Raw genomic sequence first — 18,257 nt, forward strand, 5'->3', positions numbered from 1 at the left:
ATAGCCATGGAGCATAGCCGTAGGGAGTCGCTAACTCGCTAACTTTAACCCTTAGAACCCGATTGACCCTTTCTTCTCTGTTACATTGCTCCAGAACGGTTCATCGCAGCGAGATGAAACCTTTATTGCACGACAGAGCAGAAGTGGGGCTTTCCAACGAGACTACACACTTGTCTGTACGATCAAGTATGAAAATTAAAAAAAATCATGAAATTAAATCAAATTGCATCATATTTACAGTCTATACTTCTCTGCGTTCACCTGCACACACATTACTCTAGTTTGAATTACTCGCGAACCCGTGATCGCATCGATATGGCAAGCATATCAGATGAAAGAGGAGGCACAGGGCTATCCATTGGTACCATGTTTATCGACCCTTCTGGCTTATAAAACCAGACGAAGTGACTGCAAAATAATAACGTCATGTACACAAACCAACGCTGCACACTCATTACTCTCGTTTAAATTACTCGCAGACCCGTGATCGCATAGATATGCCACGCATGTCAGATGAAAGAGGAGACTCGGAGCTATCATTTGATACCAAGTACATCCTTCTGGGTTATAAAACAGACGAAGTGACAGCAAAATAATAACTTCATATAGCTGGACTTACCCCACGTTTTTGTCTGTTCTTGTGGCAAAGCATGTTTATAATCCAATGCTATCATGTGTTTCTCTATGGCAAAGCATGTTCATATTCCGGTTTTGAGATCCTAGCAAATTCCTGCATGGCATCCAATTCAAGGCTCACATTGCATCCCAATTTGTTCAACAAATAAACACCTTTTTTGCCTTTACTTTGTTCATGGCAATGCAGTAAAAAGTTGAGAATTATTATGACTGCATACACACAGGCACGCAGGCTAACACGCAACCTCGGGTCAAGTCAGGTCAGATCAGTTCGTGTCACAGATATGGAGCGCAGAAAGGTCATTTTTCATCACTAAATAAAAATTGGCATTTATTTCCGTAAATCACACAGCAAATATTTCTGTAAATTGCTCAGCCCCAGAGTATCCCTCCAACATGGCAATTATATTGCCCGATTCAGGACAGTCTGCCCTACACACACATGAAATGCATGTAGAGCTGTGAGCTTGCTTTGGTGAGATACATGTCGAAATATAAGAATTTTTATAATACACTTTTTATATTTTAATTCTTTAAAAATCTAAATAAAATCAATGCTAGTATTAATACATGAAATGATGGCAGATCTGAATAGCCTAGACTCTCCTGAAAAAAACAATATATAATATATGTGTGTGGCACTTACAATGACCAGAATAAATCCTTATGAATAAAGGTAGTGAAAATGCCCTAAAAACAGCTTAGGGTTCTAAGGGTTAAGAATTGCCGACCCGGATACATCTCTCGAGAATTGTGAAACATTACCTTGTTACCTTGTCAGTAGATATAGTTCTTTAGAGATAAGTTTTGTCTGTTGTTAGGCCTTCACCTCCACAACAAAAGCATTTTCATTGTGTACAGGGGGAACAAACCATGAGAAGTAGGCTATTTACAGCAACAAAGTAAAATATAAAAATATCGCAACTCTAGATCTGATGTATCTGCATCAGCAATGGGCCAAAATATTGGCAAATATCCAGTACATTATATCCCTATTTTGTGGATGGAGTGCAGGATAGCTCTGCCGGACTTTGGCTAGAGGTGTGTGTGTGTGTGTGACTGAGTATGTCTATAATGTGTCGAATGACTCAGTGTATGTGTAATAACTGTTGGTGTGTGTGTACGTACACAGAATCTGTCATCCATTTTATACAAACTAGGCTATTTGAAAGTACACTGTCCACTCATCAGCTCCGTTTTTTTGCTTAAATCTTTTACGACCTTTGGTATTGCGACTCCCCTCTCCTAAAGAGCACTGTAGAGTTCTTATTTTTAGTCTAACATAAAATAGACCGATTAACCTCAAGAAAGAGAAGCCATTTTGTTTGTGGCGCTGCCTGCTACTAGTCTTTTAACAGCATTAATGACCGAAATAGCAGCCGGCCCGCAAAGTGGCTGTGGAGTCACCCGCACACAAAGGTGGCCGTTGGGAAGGACTAGGGAGCCTGTTATTAGGCCTTCTTACAATCTGAGGCAGACACTGCAATAAATCACCTCACTTCTTGGCTTCTCGTCCAACCAAAGAATTAGTTGCCACAGGCTTTAACTCTTAAACAAATGGTATGCTCCTCTGTGCACATTTGCGCACGTTGAAGATGTCCCAATTATTTGGAAGCGCACAAACCCCCTCGCATGCGCGTTAATTCTCATCACGTGCTGCATGCGCGGGACACAGACGTGGGAGCATGTCTCAGCCTTTACTTTATTGAAGGTATTTGCATTAGCTTTTTGGATAGCCTAACCCAGTGTGGGCCATCAAGGTATTGCAGGTGGGCCACAAGAGCCTCCTCGTAAATTTAGAGAAAACAAGTAATTGTATGTGATGACATGAAAACACAATGCAAGGCTATTAAGTCAAACATTTCACTGAAAATACTAACACGTTTGTTAACACACTTTTAAAGTTATTGCAAACACTGCTGTTCACAGCATCTATGGCACCCATTTTAAGCTCCTATAAATAGCCTATTTTGGTATTTTACCACTAATTTAATTTTTTTGGAATTGGAGAGTTATCAAGTCGAGTTTTTTGGATGAAGAGATTTGTGTGGATAACGAGATAACTTTGGGGGCAAGTTGTGATTATTTTGCTCATGTCCGCTACTCTGGCCAGATGTACGTACATTTGCGAACGTAGCGTTATCAGCGCCATGGCCAACCCGCAGAAACCGCACGCTATGACACTTATGTTAACGTCGTATTTATCAAACCTGCAGTTCATCGGGTAAACAGCGCCTTTCTTCACCCCCTACCGCAATTTCCGAACGTTAACTACTGAACGACATACTTCAATCACAAGCGCAGTTCAATGAAGTTAACTGATGACAACATTAAAAGTAATCAATAAATCATGAAATAATACAATATATGATGTCAACAAGCAGGAAGATAATGAAGAGCAGTAGTTCTACTCAAACAACTTGTGCACGTAGCTACAGAAGATTGGTAAAATCTAGCAAGTAGGAAAGTGGATGATGTGAAAGGAAGACATCCGAAAGGCTAACAAAAGTTGCTTTATATATAGGACAAAGATTCTGTTGTCTTTGAAAGGTTTTCTTACTGACACATTTAACCACAATTTGGATTAACACCTGCTTTTTACAAGGCTCAAATATTTAGGCGGAAAATAGATTGCGCTTTCATGGACAGTTTTCGTACATACAGGGAATACCTAATTTGAAAAGCCACTTTTTTGTTGTATGTATTTTAGAAAAGGCCTGATGCATGCATGTTTGCGTGTGCATGTAATGTGCGTTTGTCTGCCTCGGTGACATTGACAAGCGGCCGCTACATTCATTATCTTAGTCTAGAGTTGTGAATATGTAATTGAAGTTATTAATATTGAAATTGGGCCTCAGCAGTCTTCAGTTTGGGAATCTCTAGCCTAGCCTATACCAGGTGCCTTTTTTAAACAGATTCACGGCAGATCAGGGCCAGTGTGTTGGTTGTACTATAGTTATCATAGATACTTTTTGCGCCACTGACTAAAGACTTAACCCATGTTAATGCTATATGAAAATATTTGGAAATATGTCTAATAGACTTGGTACACATTTATAGGGCTGTGGAGCCATTTTAATGCCACATTTTGCCGCCACACCACCCCTTAACTGGGCGTTTGATCCTGTTTGGGTGTAATCTGGCCATTTAGTTTGTGTCCGTGTTCATGCCACTGGAAGACTGGGTGAAGCTGCCTGACGTAATTTGTGACGCCTCTTCTTAGGGATGGGGTCAGGGGGTTCTTGGGGTCACTGCTGTGTGTGTGTGTGTGTGTGTGTGTGTGTGTGTGTGTGTGTGTGTGTGTGTGTGTGTGTGTGTGTGTGTGTGTGTGTGTGTGTGTGTGTGTGTGTGAGAGAAATAGAGAGGGTATCTCAGGTCATCCGTACCCTGAGGCCATAGGAGCAGAGTGACACCACAAAGCTGGTTTATTGAGAGGGAGGGAGAGCTGAATGTGTGTCTTTATTGAGAGGGAAGGGGGTTTGTGTGGCTGCTTGGCTAATGGGATAAATGCCAAAAGGTCAATTTGGCAACTTTTAAATGCAAATGGACCCCAGAGTATGGTGTGTGTGTGTGTGTGTATATAGACCCAGGAGAGGCTAAGAAGCTCTCTTTAATCTCCCTTTAGAACACCAGATTCAATTTGAACCATCACAGGTGCAACTTCACCCCAGTGTCATGCCCATCAGCCAAAGGACTCTGTCTCTTTCCTTTTTAACATGTTTATTCTTGAGGAAACCTAGAGGTCATTTGTGTGGCGATAAGACTATCTAAATGTACTACTAGATAGTCTGTGTCGCGTGCACAGAAAACTGGATCAGTGGAGAATCACTACTTTTAGACATTGACATAAAACTTGCAGACGTTGGGTAATGTCTCACGAGATTCCACTAATAAATGTGATCAACCAAAGACAAACACCACACCAAACCTGTAGTCCGCGACCAAATGAAACCACCTCACTGTGACGAGAGGGTCTAAAGTGTCCTTAAATTAGGTCACAACAAAAATAGCATTAAAGCTAAGAAAAAAGACCAAAAAAAGTTGTCCAAACTTGAGTACTTGTATTAGGTGTAATTATAGGGCTACCACCTCTACACTATGAGTCAGCGTGTGTCATGTCTGATGTCTGCCCACCTCACATATAATCGACTCCGCAGACAGACTCTGGGCTTCCCTCCCAGGGTTAGCACTCTCTTATAGAGCTGGCTATATTGGAACAGCCAGTAGCCTACATGTGTAGGCTTTTGATCTCAGTTTGTGTTCACCTTTTTTTCAAATGGGAAAATTCTGTGGGAATTCATGTTACCATAATAAATAGACAGCAATATACAGGATACATTTGACTTTCTCTACATGCTCTCTTGCTATGAATTGTGTATTGCTGTTGTATCCTCAGTCATGTTGCATTTGTTATTTGTATTTGTAAGTATCAGGGTTGGTTGTTGACAGAATTTAAAATATGGTCCTATGTATAACTGAATCAGACCACCTAGCATCAATATGTTGTATTTTTGCATTTATTTGTCATCAGAGATGGGATTGGTTGGGTGCTTTATTTATCCTCAGAGATGGGATTGGTTGTGTGCTTTGTCCTCAGAGATGTGATTGGTTGTGTGCTTTGTCCTCAGAGATGTGATTGGTTATGTATGCTTGTTTTTGCAGATGCATCCTCTGGGGCTGTGCAACAACAACGACGAGGAGGACTTGTACGAGTATGGCTGGGTGGGCGTGGTCAAATTGGAGCAGCCCGAGCTGGACCCCAGCTGCCTGACTGTCCTGGGGAAGGTGAGTCTGCATGCCAGTTGGGTCACATGACCACTCTCACATGACTGAACTCTCGTGGCTCTGCACCTTGTCCTGCACCCCCTAGTCCGGACTGTGGGTCTGTATAGGTGATGACACTATGGTCAAGCTGGACTGGCTGCCCGCTGGAGTGTTGTTCTTTGTAAAGCGTTCTTATAACGGTCACTGCAGGGCAGGGATGCCTTTCCAGAAAGCGCCTTTGAACAGCTGGAGACCCTGTCTTAGTCAACACTCGCAGTCTCTCATTCATCAACTATACTTTCTGGATGCGTACTCCTGTGTGGTGTCTGTGTACCGGTGTTGCGTTTAGAGTTTGAGTTGCCGTGGGTAATGTCAGGTGTACTGTTAGTGTGATATGTCAGGTGTACTGTTGTGTGATGTCAGGTGTACTGTTAGTGTGATATGTCAGGTGTACCATTAGTGTTAGAATGTCAGGTGTACTGTTAGTGTGATATGTCAGGTGTACTGTTGTGTGATGTCAGGTGTACTGTTAGTGTGATATGTCAGTATGTAGCGGTGATAAAGATTCGCAGCCTCTTTCATGTGCCCATCCTCACCATTTCAGTTCCCTCCTCCTGCAGAACGTTAGAGTTCATCTGAGCGATGCGAGTATTTCCTCTTACTTCGCAGTCTACCCATTGTCAGCAAGGGACGTTGTTTATATTTACCTTGTGTGTGTGTGTGTGTGTGAGAGAGAGAGTGAGAAAACTGCACTGATTGAAGAGCCATTTGTCCTAGTTCTGCCCTTTCTGTAATCTCATTCCTCTGTTATGTGCTCCCTCCCTCCCTCCCTCCCTCCCTTCCTTTCTCTCTATCCCTCGCTCATGTGGCTTTGAGAGTCTTTGAAAATGATCTAGTTAACAGTGTCAGATGCCTCATTATGAGGGGGCTTCCTGGTTTTAGACACAGGGCTATAATTAGAGAGAGAGCAAGAGAGAGAGAGAGGGAGGGAGAGGGGGAGGCGGCATGGTGGCATCTTGGAGACCTTGTCGTGGACGGGCACAGCTGGGGGGCACTCTCTGCTGTGCGTGCCAATCTCACCCGGGCTAGCCCTGCCACAAGTGCTCTAGTACCAACACATGGGCTGCACAACACACGCGCGCACACACACACATACATGTATACACACACACACCTAAACACATATACGCACACATATAAACACACACAAACACACACACATGGACACAAACCCTTGCATTGTGTTTGTGCCAGGTTTTCTTGTTAACGTTTAGCTCTGAACTTTAGCTTGCGCATTCTTCTCATCTCCCTCCCAACAGCCCTCCCTCTCTCCCTCCCTCCCCCTTTTCTCTCCATTCATTCTTTTTCTCTTTTGTTTCATGCATTTTTCCCCTACCTTTTTGCCTGCGCGCGCCGTCTCATTTTCCGTCTGCGTGAAAAGAGAAGCATGCATGGAAGGGTAGTGTTTCGGAGCATTCCACCGCCACTGGGCCACAGAACAAAGCTGCAGCACGGCAGCACAATTGCCTAGGTGCGCTTTTCATAGCTGTGTGTGTGTGTGTGTGTGTGTGTGTGTGTGTGTGTGTGTGTCGTTCTGTGTATCATTTTGTGTCTGTGTAAATGTACGTGACACTGTGTGTGTGTGTTGTATGTGTGTTGTAAAAGATCAGACGGGTCATTCTAATTCATGGCGCGGGCAGCCTTGGCAGCGGGCCGGGCGGTGTGCAGAAACGTATATGTACACAGTTTGTTCCTGAGCTTCCCGTCCCTCAAGGCCCCGAGGTCCCCAGGCTCCTGGACTCCCCCCTCAGGCCTGCGGCTGGTGTTGCCGTTACTGGACTCCCCCCTCAGGCCTGCGGCTGGTGTTGCCGTTACTGGACTCCCCCCTCAGGCCTGGACTCCGCTCAGTCACGCACTTGCTTACTGTCTCATACAGGTGGACATAGCAGGAGACTCGGGGCCCGATCTGGGCCTAAGCACTTAGCATTACGTTGCTCTGCAGTTACAGCCGGGCTGCACTGGGTGCACAATTGAAGCGCTCCGTTCACGGCTCTAGAAGATTCTAAGATCTAATGTTTTCAATTGGTATGCACTGCTATCACGTCTGGTGTAGCCAGTTCCATTGATTATAGTGGAGGCTAATTGTTGCAGCATACGCTCCGCGAACGGAACACATCACTTACATGTCTGGTATACCCTGCCTGTTAAAACGGCAAAATGCTAGTCGGAAAAAGTAAACAAATATGACAGACCAAGCTCCCTAGACTGAAATGTAATTTAATTTTTTTTTCTTTTGGCATAGATTTTCAGAAAGTTGCTGAGAAATGGACAATACTGTACTATCTAATAACTCCGTCCATCGGTCATCAAAGAACAGCTCATAGTTTATGGTTGCACCTGCACGCATTTACTTCCTGATTTTGGTCCAGATAATGTGTGTGAATGAGAGAGAAAGAGCGAGAACACTGGACACAAGATAAGGTACTATAGAAATGACGCAGTGACAGGAGAGCCGTATACGACTCTGTGAGAAGCTGTTTAGGAGATGGGAAATGTACCTTTTCATATTCATCAAAATATATTAACCCACAGGAAAGCTTAAAAAAAACTCTGAAGGTTGGATTGTTTAAAGAAAAAAATAAATGGCCTGGATTGTGACACTGATGTTATTTAGCTTAAAATGTATTATATTTTCTTTGTTTGCCTTGGCCTGTTAAGGGAAATGGATCTCCAGTGCACACACAGTGCTGGGCTGGGCTGGACTGTGCTGACCTGGGCTGGGGTTGGAGGCCAGGCTAGTCGCTCGCCCAACTGGAACACGAAATGATGGCATGGCTTCCTTTGTCGCTCTGCCAGCGTGATATCTGCTCTTTCAAGTGGTGCGCCGGCAGTCCCCTCGGACGCCGCGGAATGGGGAGGGGGTGAGGCGGGGGAGGGGGGCAGTGGGTATGGCCCTTTCATCTCAGGCGGCCCCCAGAGTCTCTCGCATTACATCAGCCCCGAGTGGAGTGGGAGGAGTGTGTGTGTGTGTGTGTGTGTGTGTCAGAGTGTAATAGTGTGTGTGTTAGTTTGTGAAAGTGAATATGTGTGTGTGTGTTTAAGTGCAAGAATGTGTATGCAATTGCAAGAGAGTGTGTCTATTACTCTGTTACTGTCTATTACTATCTGTCTGTGTATAAGTGTAACTCTGTGTGTGTGTGTGAGTGAGTAAGGATATGGGCACAGGCCGTCTGCCCCTGCTGAGTGGGCAGAGCCCCTCTTTGGCCCATCCAGCTCAGCTCAGAATTGGCACAGATTGGTGTGCCGCTTGCTGGCGTGAGCCCGCATTGGCTCACTCGTTTACGGGGGGAAGACGTTTTGGGCTGGAGTGGGCAGTACACCCCTACTGTGTGAGTGTGAGGTGTGGCAAGTGTGTTAGGCAGATACTGCTTTTATATCACAGCCCTCCCATCTTTTTTGTGTGTGTGTCCGTGTGTGTGTATCCGTGTGTGTGTCCATGTGTTCAGGATCGGTCTTGTCAGATGTGTGCAGGCTTCTGCCTTTTGTCAGTTTCGTCTAGTCTCATCTCTTCAGAATTGACTCGTTCTACTGAGACACACACTTACGGACCCATAGACACACACACACACACACACACACACACACTCTCGGACACACAAAGACATACATACATACACACACACACATACATACATATGTACACACACACACTCTCGGACACACAAAGACATACATACATACATACATACATACATACATACATACATACATACATACATACATACATACATACATATGTACACACACATACACACACACACACACACACACACATATATACGCAGACGCACACATACATATATACACTCACTTACTTACTTGCCTGCCCTCCTCTCTGTGCCCCCCCCCCCCATCAATGTTTAACGGTGGAGTGGTGAGAACAGCTGCCTGGCGAGGCTGCTGGATGGCTCTCATGACTGGCATCGTTGGCAGCCCAAGAGAGGACTTGCAAAGTGACAGCAGTTGTAGATGTTTGTCCCGCCACTTGAGCCAAAGCACTATGTCTTGCCCCTGCCAGGAAAAATGCAAATGTTTTTTATGACTTATTTACACTCCAAAGCGCTCAACAGCAAAGCGCTTGTCTTGCCACTGTTGATATTGTTTTAAATTCACATTTGCCCCTCTGATATTTTGCTGACATTTTGACTTGAAAACAACAATAGTGTGTTGTTTTCTGTGTAGTGCACGGTATGTACAGTAAATAATATTTATTTTCTGAACTGCACTGTGTAATATGTACAGTATAGTACACAGTATATATACCCAAAAGTATGCTCTGATAATATAAAGCAGCCTGACTAGTAGAATATTGTCTGAAGAATGTTCTCCCATTCTCTTCTCCTGACACCTGTTTTTGCGTCGGCTCCTCTCCTCTAAACTACCTGCCTTTCAATTGTACGTTTCTCAGGTCCCTCTCCTCGTTTAGCTCCCCTCATTATTTTGTAAGTGATGTTCTACCCCTCCTCCTCCTCCCTGCTCCATCAGCCCTTTTGTCTGTTGTTTACCTTGCACTGGAGGAGCCTAATGGAGAGGCAGGGCGATTAAATGGCCGCTTTGATGGAGCGCTGCTGTTGGTTTTGCCCCCTTTTGATGTGACTGCTGAGGCAGGGGAGAGGGGCAGGGGTAATCACTCTGCCTGGCGAGTGCCCACCTGCCCCGGCTGGTGAGGTGAGGAGGGGGAAGGGGGGGGGGGGCTGGGGCGGGTGAAGGGCTTTTGTTTTGATTTTTGCCTTTTTGAAGAGGGAGAGGAGGGTGGTTATTTCAGACTAGGCTTAATTAACAGGTGGGTGTGGGTTGGGTAGAGGCGTGTGTGCGTGTGCGTGCGTGCGTGCGTGCGCGCGCGCGCGCTGGGTGAAATCGAGTTTACAGTTAAAGCCTCATACTGCAACACCAGCTAACGAGTTGTTGGTTGACTCTGTCTCAGTTGAGTGTAAGGATGTGAAGAATCTGAGGCTTGGAACAGCGGTCAGGGTTAACGGTTAGCCCAGGTTTGGACCTGAATATCACCAGTCCTTGTCGCTTTGTACAAGTGTCTCTGCTATATCCTCCTCACCAGTCTCCTTTGGAGAAGCTTGGTTATCTGTCCTAACTGTTGTGAAGGAAGAGTGAGGCTGCGTCTATGGAATATGCCATGCTGTTCGCCGTACGGTACAGTAGCCCGGTAAAGGACTGCAGAGTCTCTGGAGAGACTTTCTGGGGCAAAAATGAAAGGTCATTAATCCAACGCTAGATCACTCTCACACACACACACACACACCCACACACACGCACACGCACACACATATACACACGCACACACATATACACAAACATGCGTACAAGCACATGTGTGCACAAACACATCCAAGACTGTTCACACTATTCAGTTCTGCAGGAATTGCAAACGTGCATCTGGACGGAGATCGTAGTAGTTTTAAAACAGCATTTTAAAATGAAAATGGAATAGTGTGGATGTAGCATATGTTCTTCAAGTTGAGTATTTGTGTGTTGACACATGTTGCTCTGTGATCTGTCGACATCACGAGAGAGCTGCCAGAAGGCATCAGAGCAGGACTCCAGTGCTTCTGATCACTACTGCTGTTTGCCCTCCTCAGCCGAGATGCTAAAGACTTAAGGCACTTCCCTCTCTCTCCAAACATGACAGTTTCTTACGCGCTTCAAAAGGAGCGCTGGAGAAGAAGAAGAAAGCGAGGTTGGAGCCCTGGGGCCCTCTGGGGCACCTCCCTGCCTCCATGCTTTCATTTTTTTTACGTGTGTTTGCCTCAACTTGCTGATATTATCTGGGCTGGATGTGTTGCCTTTTTCTTTTTTTTTATTTTACTCCTCCTTCTCCTTCTTCTTCTTGTCTCTTTCACTTTCTTTTGCTCTCCTTCTTTTTCTCTCCTCTCTTTCTTCTTCTTCTGTGGTGAGGAAGGAGGGGGGGCTCTCTCTGTAGGGTTTTCTTTTCTCTCTCTCTTTTTTTTGTCTGCGCGGCCCAGGGTATGAAATCATGCCTTCACAGCCGCGGGAACCCACTGGGTGTGTTGCCATGGTCACTGGGAAGCTGCGTGTGTCACGCGGCCCAAAGTGAGCCGTCGGCGGAGCCGAATTACCCGGGCCTCAATGGGGAGCCAAATGACCATTATCATACTTCACAGCACAGGACCCTCTTTAAAGAGGGCCAGCAGAGAAGAGCCCCTGAGACATTAAGACAAGAGGGGAGAGGAAGGGAGAGAGAGAGAGGGGGAGGGAGAAGGAGGGAGGGGAAAGAGAGAGAGAGGGAAAGGAAGGGAAAGAGAGAGGGAGGGATGGAGGGAGAGAGAGTGAAAAAGTGGGAAAGTAAAGGATGGAGAAGAAAAAGTGTTTGTTGTGAACTGGATAATTGTTGTCTGTTTTTTGTGGAAGTTTATACAAAAATTGATTTTGAAGGTCTTGTCCTATTTATTTTTTAAGGCAAAGTTAAATGTTTTATGTTTACTTACAAGGTGTTCATCATAATTATCATTAAAAGAATAAGATTTGTAAAAAAATTCATGTCATTCGTGTCTCTTGTATAAAAACTCTTGTGTTTTGAACTCTTCTATGCTTAGATTAGACTTCATCCTGCCCATGTTGGCGGGCTTTCTCTCTCTTCTTTGCTCCCTTCTCTCTCTCTCTCTCTCCGTCTCTTTTTTTCTTTTCTTTTTTCTCTCCGGAGGACGCTCTGTGCCGGAGTTTAAGCCGCTCTTTTATTCTCTGCTGGGGGGTGGCGGTGGGAGCTCTGAGAGGAGGTGGAGAGTGGGGGTGTGGGGGATGCGTCTGTGGGGCCAGCTTTGACTTGAGTGGCTGAGCTCATAGCGGGTGGAGGTGTGTGGTGGTGGTGGTGGTGGTGTTGGGAGGGTGTTTAGGGGTGTTGAGCAGAGTGGGTTGGGTTGAGACACACACACACACACATACACACACACACACACACACACACCTGGTAGCCGCAAGAAAAACTATTGGACTGTTTGTAACAGGAGGTGAGGGGAGGGTTGGTGGGGGGGGTAACTTGGCAGGGGTAAGTTACACTCTCTATTGTCACCCTTCTGAAGGTGCAGCTAGGAAACAGGAGAATGCCTCTTACCAGCAGGGCCTTTCTTCCCTATGGCAACAGAAGGAAGGCTTTGGTCCCAACGGGTGGGTTGGGGTGGTGGGTGGGGGTTATGTGGAGGAGGAGTTGGGGGGGTGGGGGGTGGGGGGGCAGAAAGAGCTAGTGCCTCAGGTGCAGGTATATTAACCTTTGACCTCCCCCCAGTTCTGTTTTTAGTACAGTTCTGCCCTCTATTATCCTCCCTTCTCTAGCCAGCGGTGAATTACGCTCTCGCTACAACAAGTGACGACAAGATGAGCGCTCCAACATGTGCGCCAAAGAGTACATCTGTACACCACTACCAAGTGGTCATGGTGACGCTCTATAGTACTCTATTAAAGGTTGTATCAGCGATTTCAGGCCCAAAAAAGGCCCAAACATAAATGATCACATTCATCTAATCTTTCCTAACGAAAGGCTAGCTGCCTGCCCCATAAGCAGGCCGTCAAAAAAAACACGTCTCTGTAGGCAGCCTAGGCTCTGAGATCTGTTCACAAAAACAATTGTTACCAACAAGTGTTGGCAACCACTCAAAGGCAAAATAAAGTGTTTCAACCAATAACCGACGAGATGCGCGTTTAGGAGAGTTTCAATTGCACAGGAGGGAGGGGGAGGGAGTAGCGAGCTGGCTCTCTGTTTTGTTTGAACATCAACAGAAGTGACGTTACCCCGCTATCACAGATACAACCTTTAAGGCTTTCCAACAACTTGTCTCTGCTGACTAGAATACATTTGTTCACATTATCTGTATTAAGATATCTGTGATGGACCTTTTCACGTTTCTGTGAGGTTTGTGAAACTGTGCTCACAAACTTGTTGAGAAACTTGAATGAACTTTTCAGTATTTGAACTTCATTTCTGTTTCTGTTCACTCTATCGAAAAGTGTTTCGAAAAGTAATTTGAAGAAAAAGTATTTGCTTCCACCCTTCTATGTCCCTCAACCCCCAACCCCCTGCCCCATTCCACCTCTCATAAATAAGACATACACACACACACACCTACACACACACACACACACGCACACACACACCCACCCCCACCAGCACTCTCCCTGGCCTGTAATCCCTGGCAATGCTAAGCAGAAAGAGAGAGAGAGAGAAAGAAAGACAAAGAGAGAGAGAAGGAAAGAGAAGGAGAGTGTCAGAGAGGCCTGGCTATGACCTGCACTCTGCTGTTTGCCCAGGGAGAGTGAGTACGAGAGAAAGAGAGAGAGGGGGGGGGGGTGTTAGAGGGAACGCTCCCTTCTCCAAAAGCAGATAGCATTACAAAGGCAGAACTGTGCGCTTTCATGCAAGCAGAGGCATCGTCCCCGAGGTGGCTTCAAGGGAAAGAGATTAGAGAAATATGAAGGGAGAAGGTATGGAGCCTTTCATTAAAGCCATTGGAAATTGCCTGCCGAATTACTCTAGGCCGTTGGATTGTTTGTACTGAAGTCCCCCCCCCCCTCTTCCTCTCTCTCTCTCTCTCTTTCTCCTCCTCCTTTCTCTTTCTGAACTGCACTGAAGAGTTTTGCAGTCCTCTGCCCTCTCCTAAAAAGTGTTCTTCTTGTACGGAGGATTCAGTCTTGTGTCTGGCTGGCAGACCCGTTCTAACATATGAATCTTTGATGAAGCTCATGGATATATGTCATTTACAATTTCAAAGGGATGTAGACTTGAATGAACTAATAAGCTATAACCTTGATGCGTGTACACACACACACACACACACACACACACACACAAAAGATGCGGCCTTTGATGTTTACAAGTTTAGTGCCAGCTTTTAAAAGACATTTAAAAGAAAAACGCATCAATTGATGTGATGCCTTTTTCCTTGAAGTCATTGTGGAAGTCAGCGATGATCACTTAAAAGTGTTCCCGATATCGGCTAATGAGCCTCACTCCACAGCGTTTCCGAGTTCGCCACAGATCCATTTGTGTGTGTGTGTGTAGGAGGACGATAAGCCATCAGGACTCGTCTATGCCTGGCGGCCCTCTGAAGTTTACACCATTACTCAACCCTCATCTTATCACTACCAAGGAAGTGTGGATGGAGAGAGAGAGTGAAGTGTTTGGCATGGGCCAAGTCATACTGCACAATTGTATTTCTCACTGCTGTACACAAATGTAATGCAATAGCAAAGTCAAAACATGCTAGCTCACTGTCATAGAAGAGAATCTAACGAACTGTCCAGCTACCTAGCCACATTACCTATTCTGTTCAGATGAAGCACTCTAGGAAGAAATCCCCCTCAGCTAGCAAGGAGCATTCATCAGCAACAGGTCTGTCAGATACGATTTCCTCTGGGCAAGTCGTGCTGAGGTGGAGTCATTGGGGGATGTGAGTGGGATTAACGATTAGCTCTCTCAGGGTATTGATATCGGACGTTTGCCTGCCAGGCCTGTTTAAAGCCGTGAGAAGACTAACGACTGGAAGGTTTCCTAATTCAGGGTCCTCCTCTCACAAGAATGCAGTGATATCGATCACAGTCAAAGGAGACCCTGCCATGATTTCCATGGTTGCGTGTGTGTACTGTTGTCTTTGCACTTTTTTTTTTTTTTTTTAATGAGGTTAAAGATTACATGATGAAAGGAAAACACAATCTTCATAGCCTGAAGGGCTGTTTATTTTCCTGTGTGTGTTTTGCCGAAATTGGTAAGCCACAGTGGAAGCTAAACATGCATCCAACGAAGAAAACAGAAGGAAATTTAATCAGTGATTGTCCATCCTGAGCCAGGGGGGCTACTGATGGTCAGGAACGGTGGGCAGCTGATGCCTGTGGTGTTTACTGGGCAAACTAAGCACAGGATGCACAGGACCGCAGAGTAAGCAGGCATGGATAGGGGACCGAGTGTGGGAAAGAGAGCGGAGATGCCATTGTCCAAATCATCGGGGGAAAAAGTCCTTAGTGCAGACATAACAACAACGCACGCTCAAAACAAGAGGTCCTGAAAGGCCAACTGGCATCGCACTAAAATAAAAAATTGAAGATGCAGAAAGGTTGTTGAGACTTGAGCTCAACAGCCAATCAAATTACACCCTGTTGTTCTCAACAGCCAATCAAATTACACCCTGTTGTTCTGTGTTCCTGAATTATTGTGGCTGGGATTGTTTACTGTGCGAATTGAGCCACTATGTTTGTTTCCATTTTCCAGAACCAGGGCTGTGTACGAACACCGGAGGTTTTTTCGAGTGTAAACACTTTGAGGGAAAAGTATTTTGGATTACAGTTATGGACTGCACCTTTATATAAGTATAAGTATATATACTCTTTTGATCCCGTGAGGGAAATTTGGTCTCTGCATTTATCCCAATCCGTGAATTAGTGAAACAGACACAGCACTCAGTGTACACACAGTGAGGTGAAGCACACACTAATCCCGGCGCAGTGAGCTGCCTGCATCAACAGCGGCGCTCGGGGAGCAGTGAGGGGTTAGGTGCCTTGCTCAAGGGCACTTCAGCCGTGCCTACTGGTCGGGGTTCGAACCGGCAACCCTCCGGTTACAGGTCCGAAGTGCTAATGCCCCCTAATAATGAAAGCATATGCTTTGGTTCCTGTAAAAAAAAATGAATTACATATTTGTTGGTCATTTGATTTGGAATTGAATGTGTAATATTTCCATTACATTTGAAATATGGAAATAAAAACTATTAAAAAGATATTTACACTTTATTAAAAACGTGATTGTACAAGCGTTGTTTTAAAGACCATTTGTAGAAGTCTAGGGGACAATAACACAGTAAAGACCTGAGGTAGCTTATGTTCGACCCATTTGCACCGTTGAAAGAAGCTCCTGGTCATGCTATGAAGCTAAACTATGCTTCCACGAGTTCCATGGCAAAGAAATTGATTGCCATTTTGCAATGGCATCAGTAAATTGATTGAGAAAATTGATATGTTCTAAATTATAATCTAAGATGATTAAGTCAATTTAGAACGAACCTGCCTATTGAGTTGACTCATATTTACTTAGGAGATCAAACAGTAAAAACGCTGATAGCATACTAACACCCATCCAGGATAATATGACCTAGTATGGTCTGGGTTTGCACTAAGTGATACTTTTATTTACGATACTTTATTACTGATCAGAATAGGAGTTAAACACATTGTAAACAAATGAGAGAAATGGCATGGCTTCTCATCCCTGTTATTTTCGTTTGCTATCAGGCTTTCTTAATATACTGCCTTGAGATGCACTGGAGACTGCTGTAGTAAATTTTGACTCCTGCACAAGAGGATCTGTGTTGACAAATATGGCATCCTTTCAGGTGTACACATTGTCTTATAGGTAAAGTAAGATGGAGGAGAGGGAAAGAGGTGGAGAGATGGAGAGAGAGGGAGCTAGAAAGAGAGAGATGTTTCGTTTTTTGTGAAAGATGAAAGAGAAATCATTTCCCATCCCCAGAGGCCCCTGTTTACCCAGAACCACTTCTTTTTTTTCTTCCTGAGGTGCCCCCTCACACACATTCACAGTGCTGGACCTCCCAGTTGTATAATTTTTGGTTATGCAACACATGCTGAAAAGCCTGTAGTGCTTTGTATGCTGGACTAGGGATGGAAGTTAGAGAGTGACCGATGGAGATAGAGAGAGTGAGTGAGAGTGACAGAGTGAGTGAGTGAGTGAGGGACAGAGTGAGTGAGAGAGGGACAAAGTGAGTGAGAGTGATAGAGAGTGAGAATATGAGAGTGAGTGCAAGAGAGTTTAGGAGGGAGTGAGAGAGAGAGAGAGAGTGAGAATATGAGCGAGAGTGAGAGAAAAGGCCTAAGGTAGGGGACACAGGAGGAAGGATATGGAGGTAAACTTTAACAGAGAGAAGGCGAGACGAACCTCATCCTCTATGTTGTTCTCCATCTTGTATCTGAGCTGATGGTACATCTCTTGTTTCCTAATGCCTTTGATTTCCTTCTTTAATGACACGGGTGGGCCAGGTGGTTTCAGAGGAGATGAGTGAGGTGAATGACTCATCAGAGAAGAACTGGGGGGTATTCCAAGTACGTGGTTTAGTGACAACCCTGGGTTAGTTAACTCAGAGTATGGGGTAAACCTCCTAATAGAAGGGCTGTGTGACTTCATTTTCCTAACAAAACAATGCTATAGGGCTCTTGTTGTAGGAGGTTTACCACTTACCCTGAGTTAACTTACCCAGGTTTGTCACTAAACCACGTACTTGGAATACCCCCCTGGACCACGCACACTAATGCGATGCTGTTTTTTCTCTCTTTCAATTCCCTTTTATTCTCAGAATATATAATTTCAAAATAGATCAAATAGATCAGATCATTTAAAAAAAAAAAAAAAAAAAAAATTGTCTTGTGATCTCTGCTTGACGTACACTCTACATGGAGAAGCACATTTGTGTGTGTGTGTGCGTGTATGTGTGTGGGGTGTGTTCTTTGTTGTTTTGCCCATGTTTATTAACAGACTGTGTCTGACCCTGTGTATAAAAAACACCCCCCACTCTCCCTACGCTCTGAAGAGATGGTACACAGTCTCAGCAGACCTGCGGACTCGGCTCTTCCTGGAGCCTTTGCTGGAAATTACCCGACATTAATTCTGCACTACTTAACAGGGGCCACCAACCAACATGATTGGCACCTTGTTTGGGCTCCGACTCGACGGGCACTCGCACTGGTGGGGAGGGCACTTTGTATGCCATTCAGCCGACCAGCCCGTCAGTCCGCTCGGCTCTTAGTGAGGAAGAGGAGACTGGAGAGAAGGC

The 18,257-nt window shown here is 45.1% G+C and overlaps 1 protein-coding gene across 1 annotated transcript in view; it reads left to right on the forward strand.

The window, feature by feature from the left end:
- The window catches only part of znrf3 (zinc and ring finger 3), a 71,089-nt gene that overhangs the window by 36,742 nt on the left and 16,090 nt on the right, over positions 1-18,257 (forward strand). The window contains exon 2 of the mRNA XM_076269963.1: positions 5,299-5,421. Coding sequence (XP_076126078.1) covers positions 5,299-5,421 — 123 coding nt within the window. The remainder of the gene's footprint in view (positions 1-5,298; positions 5,422-18,257) is intronic.

Source organism: Alosa pseudoharengus, unplaced genomic scaffold, assembly GCF_046254945.1.
Source record: "Alosa pseudoharengus isolate Yale_2024_CS ecotype anadromous, Long Island Sound unplaced genomic scaffold, YU_APseudo_1.1 YU_APseudo_1.1_scf_6, whole genome shotgun sequence".
In the NCBI taxonomy this organism is placed as follows: Eukaryota; Metazoa; Chordata; class Actinopteri; order Clupeiformes; family Clupeidae; genus Alosa; species Alosa pseudoharengus.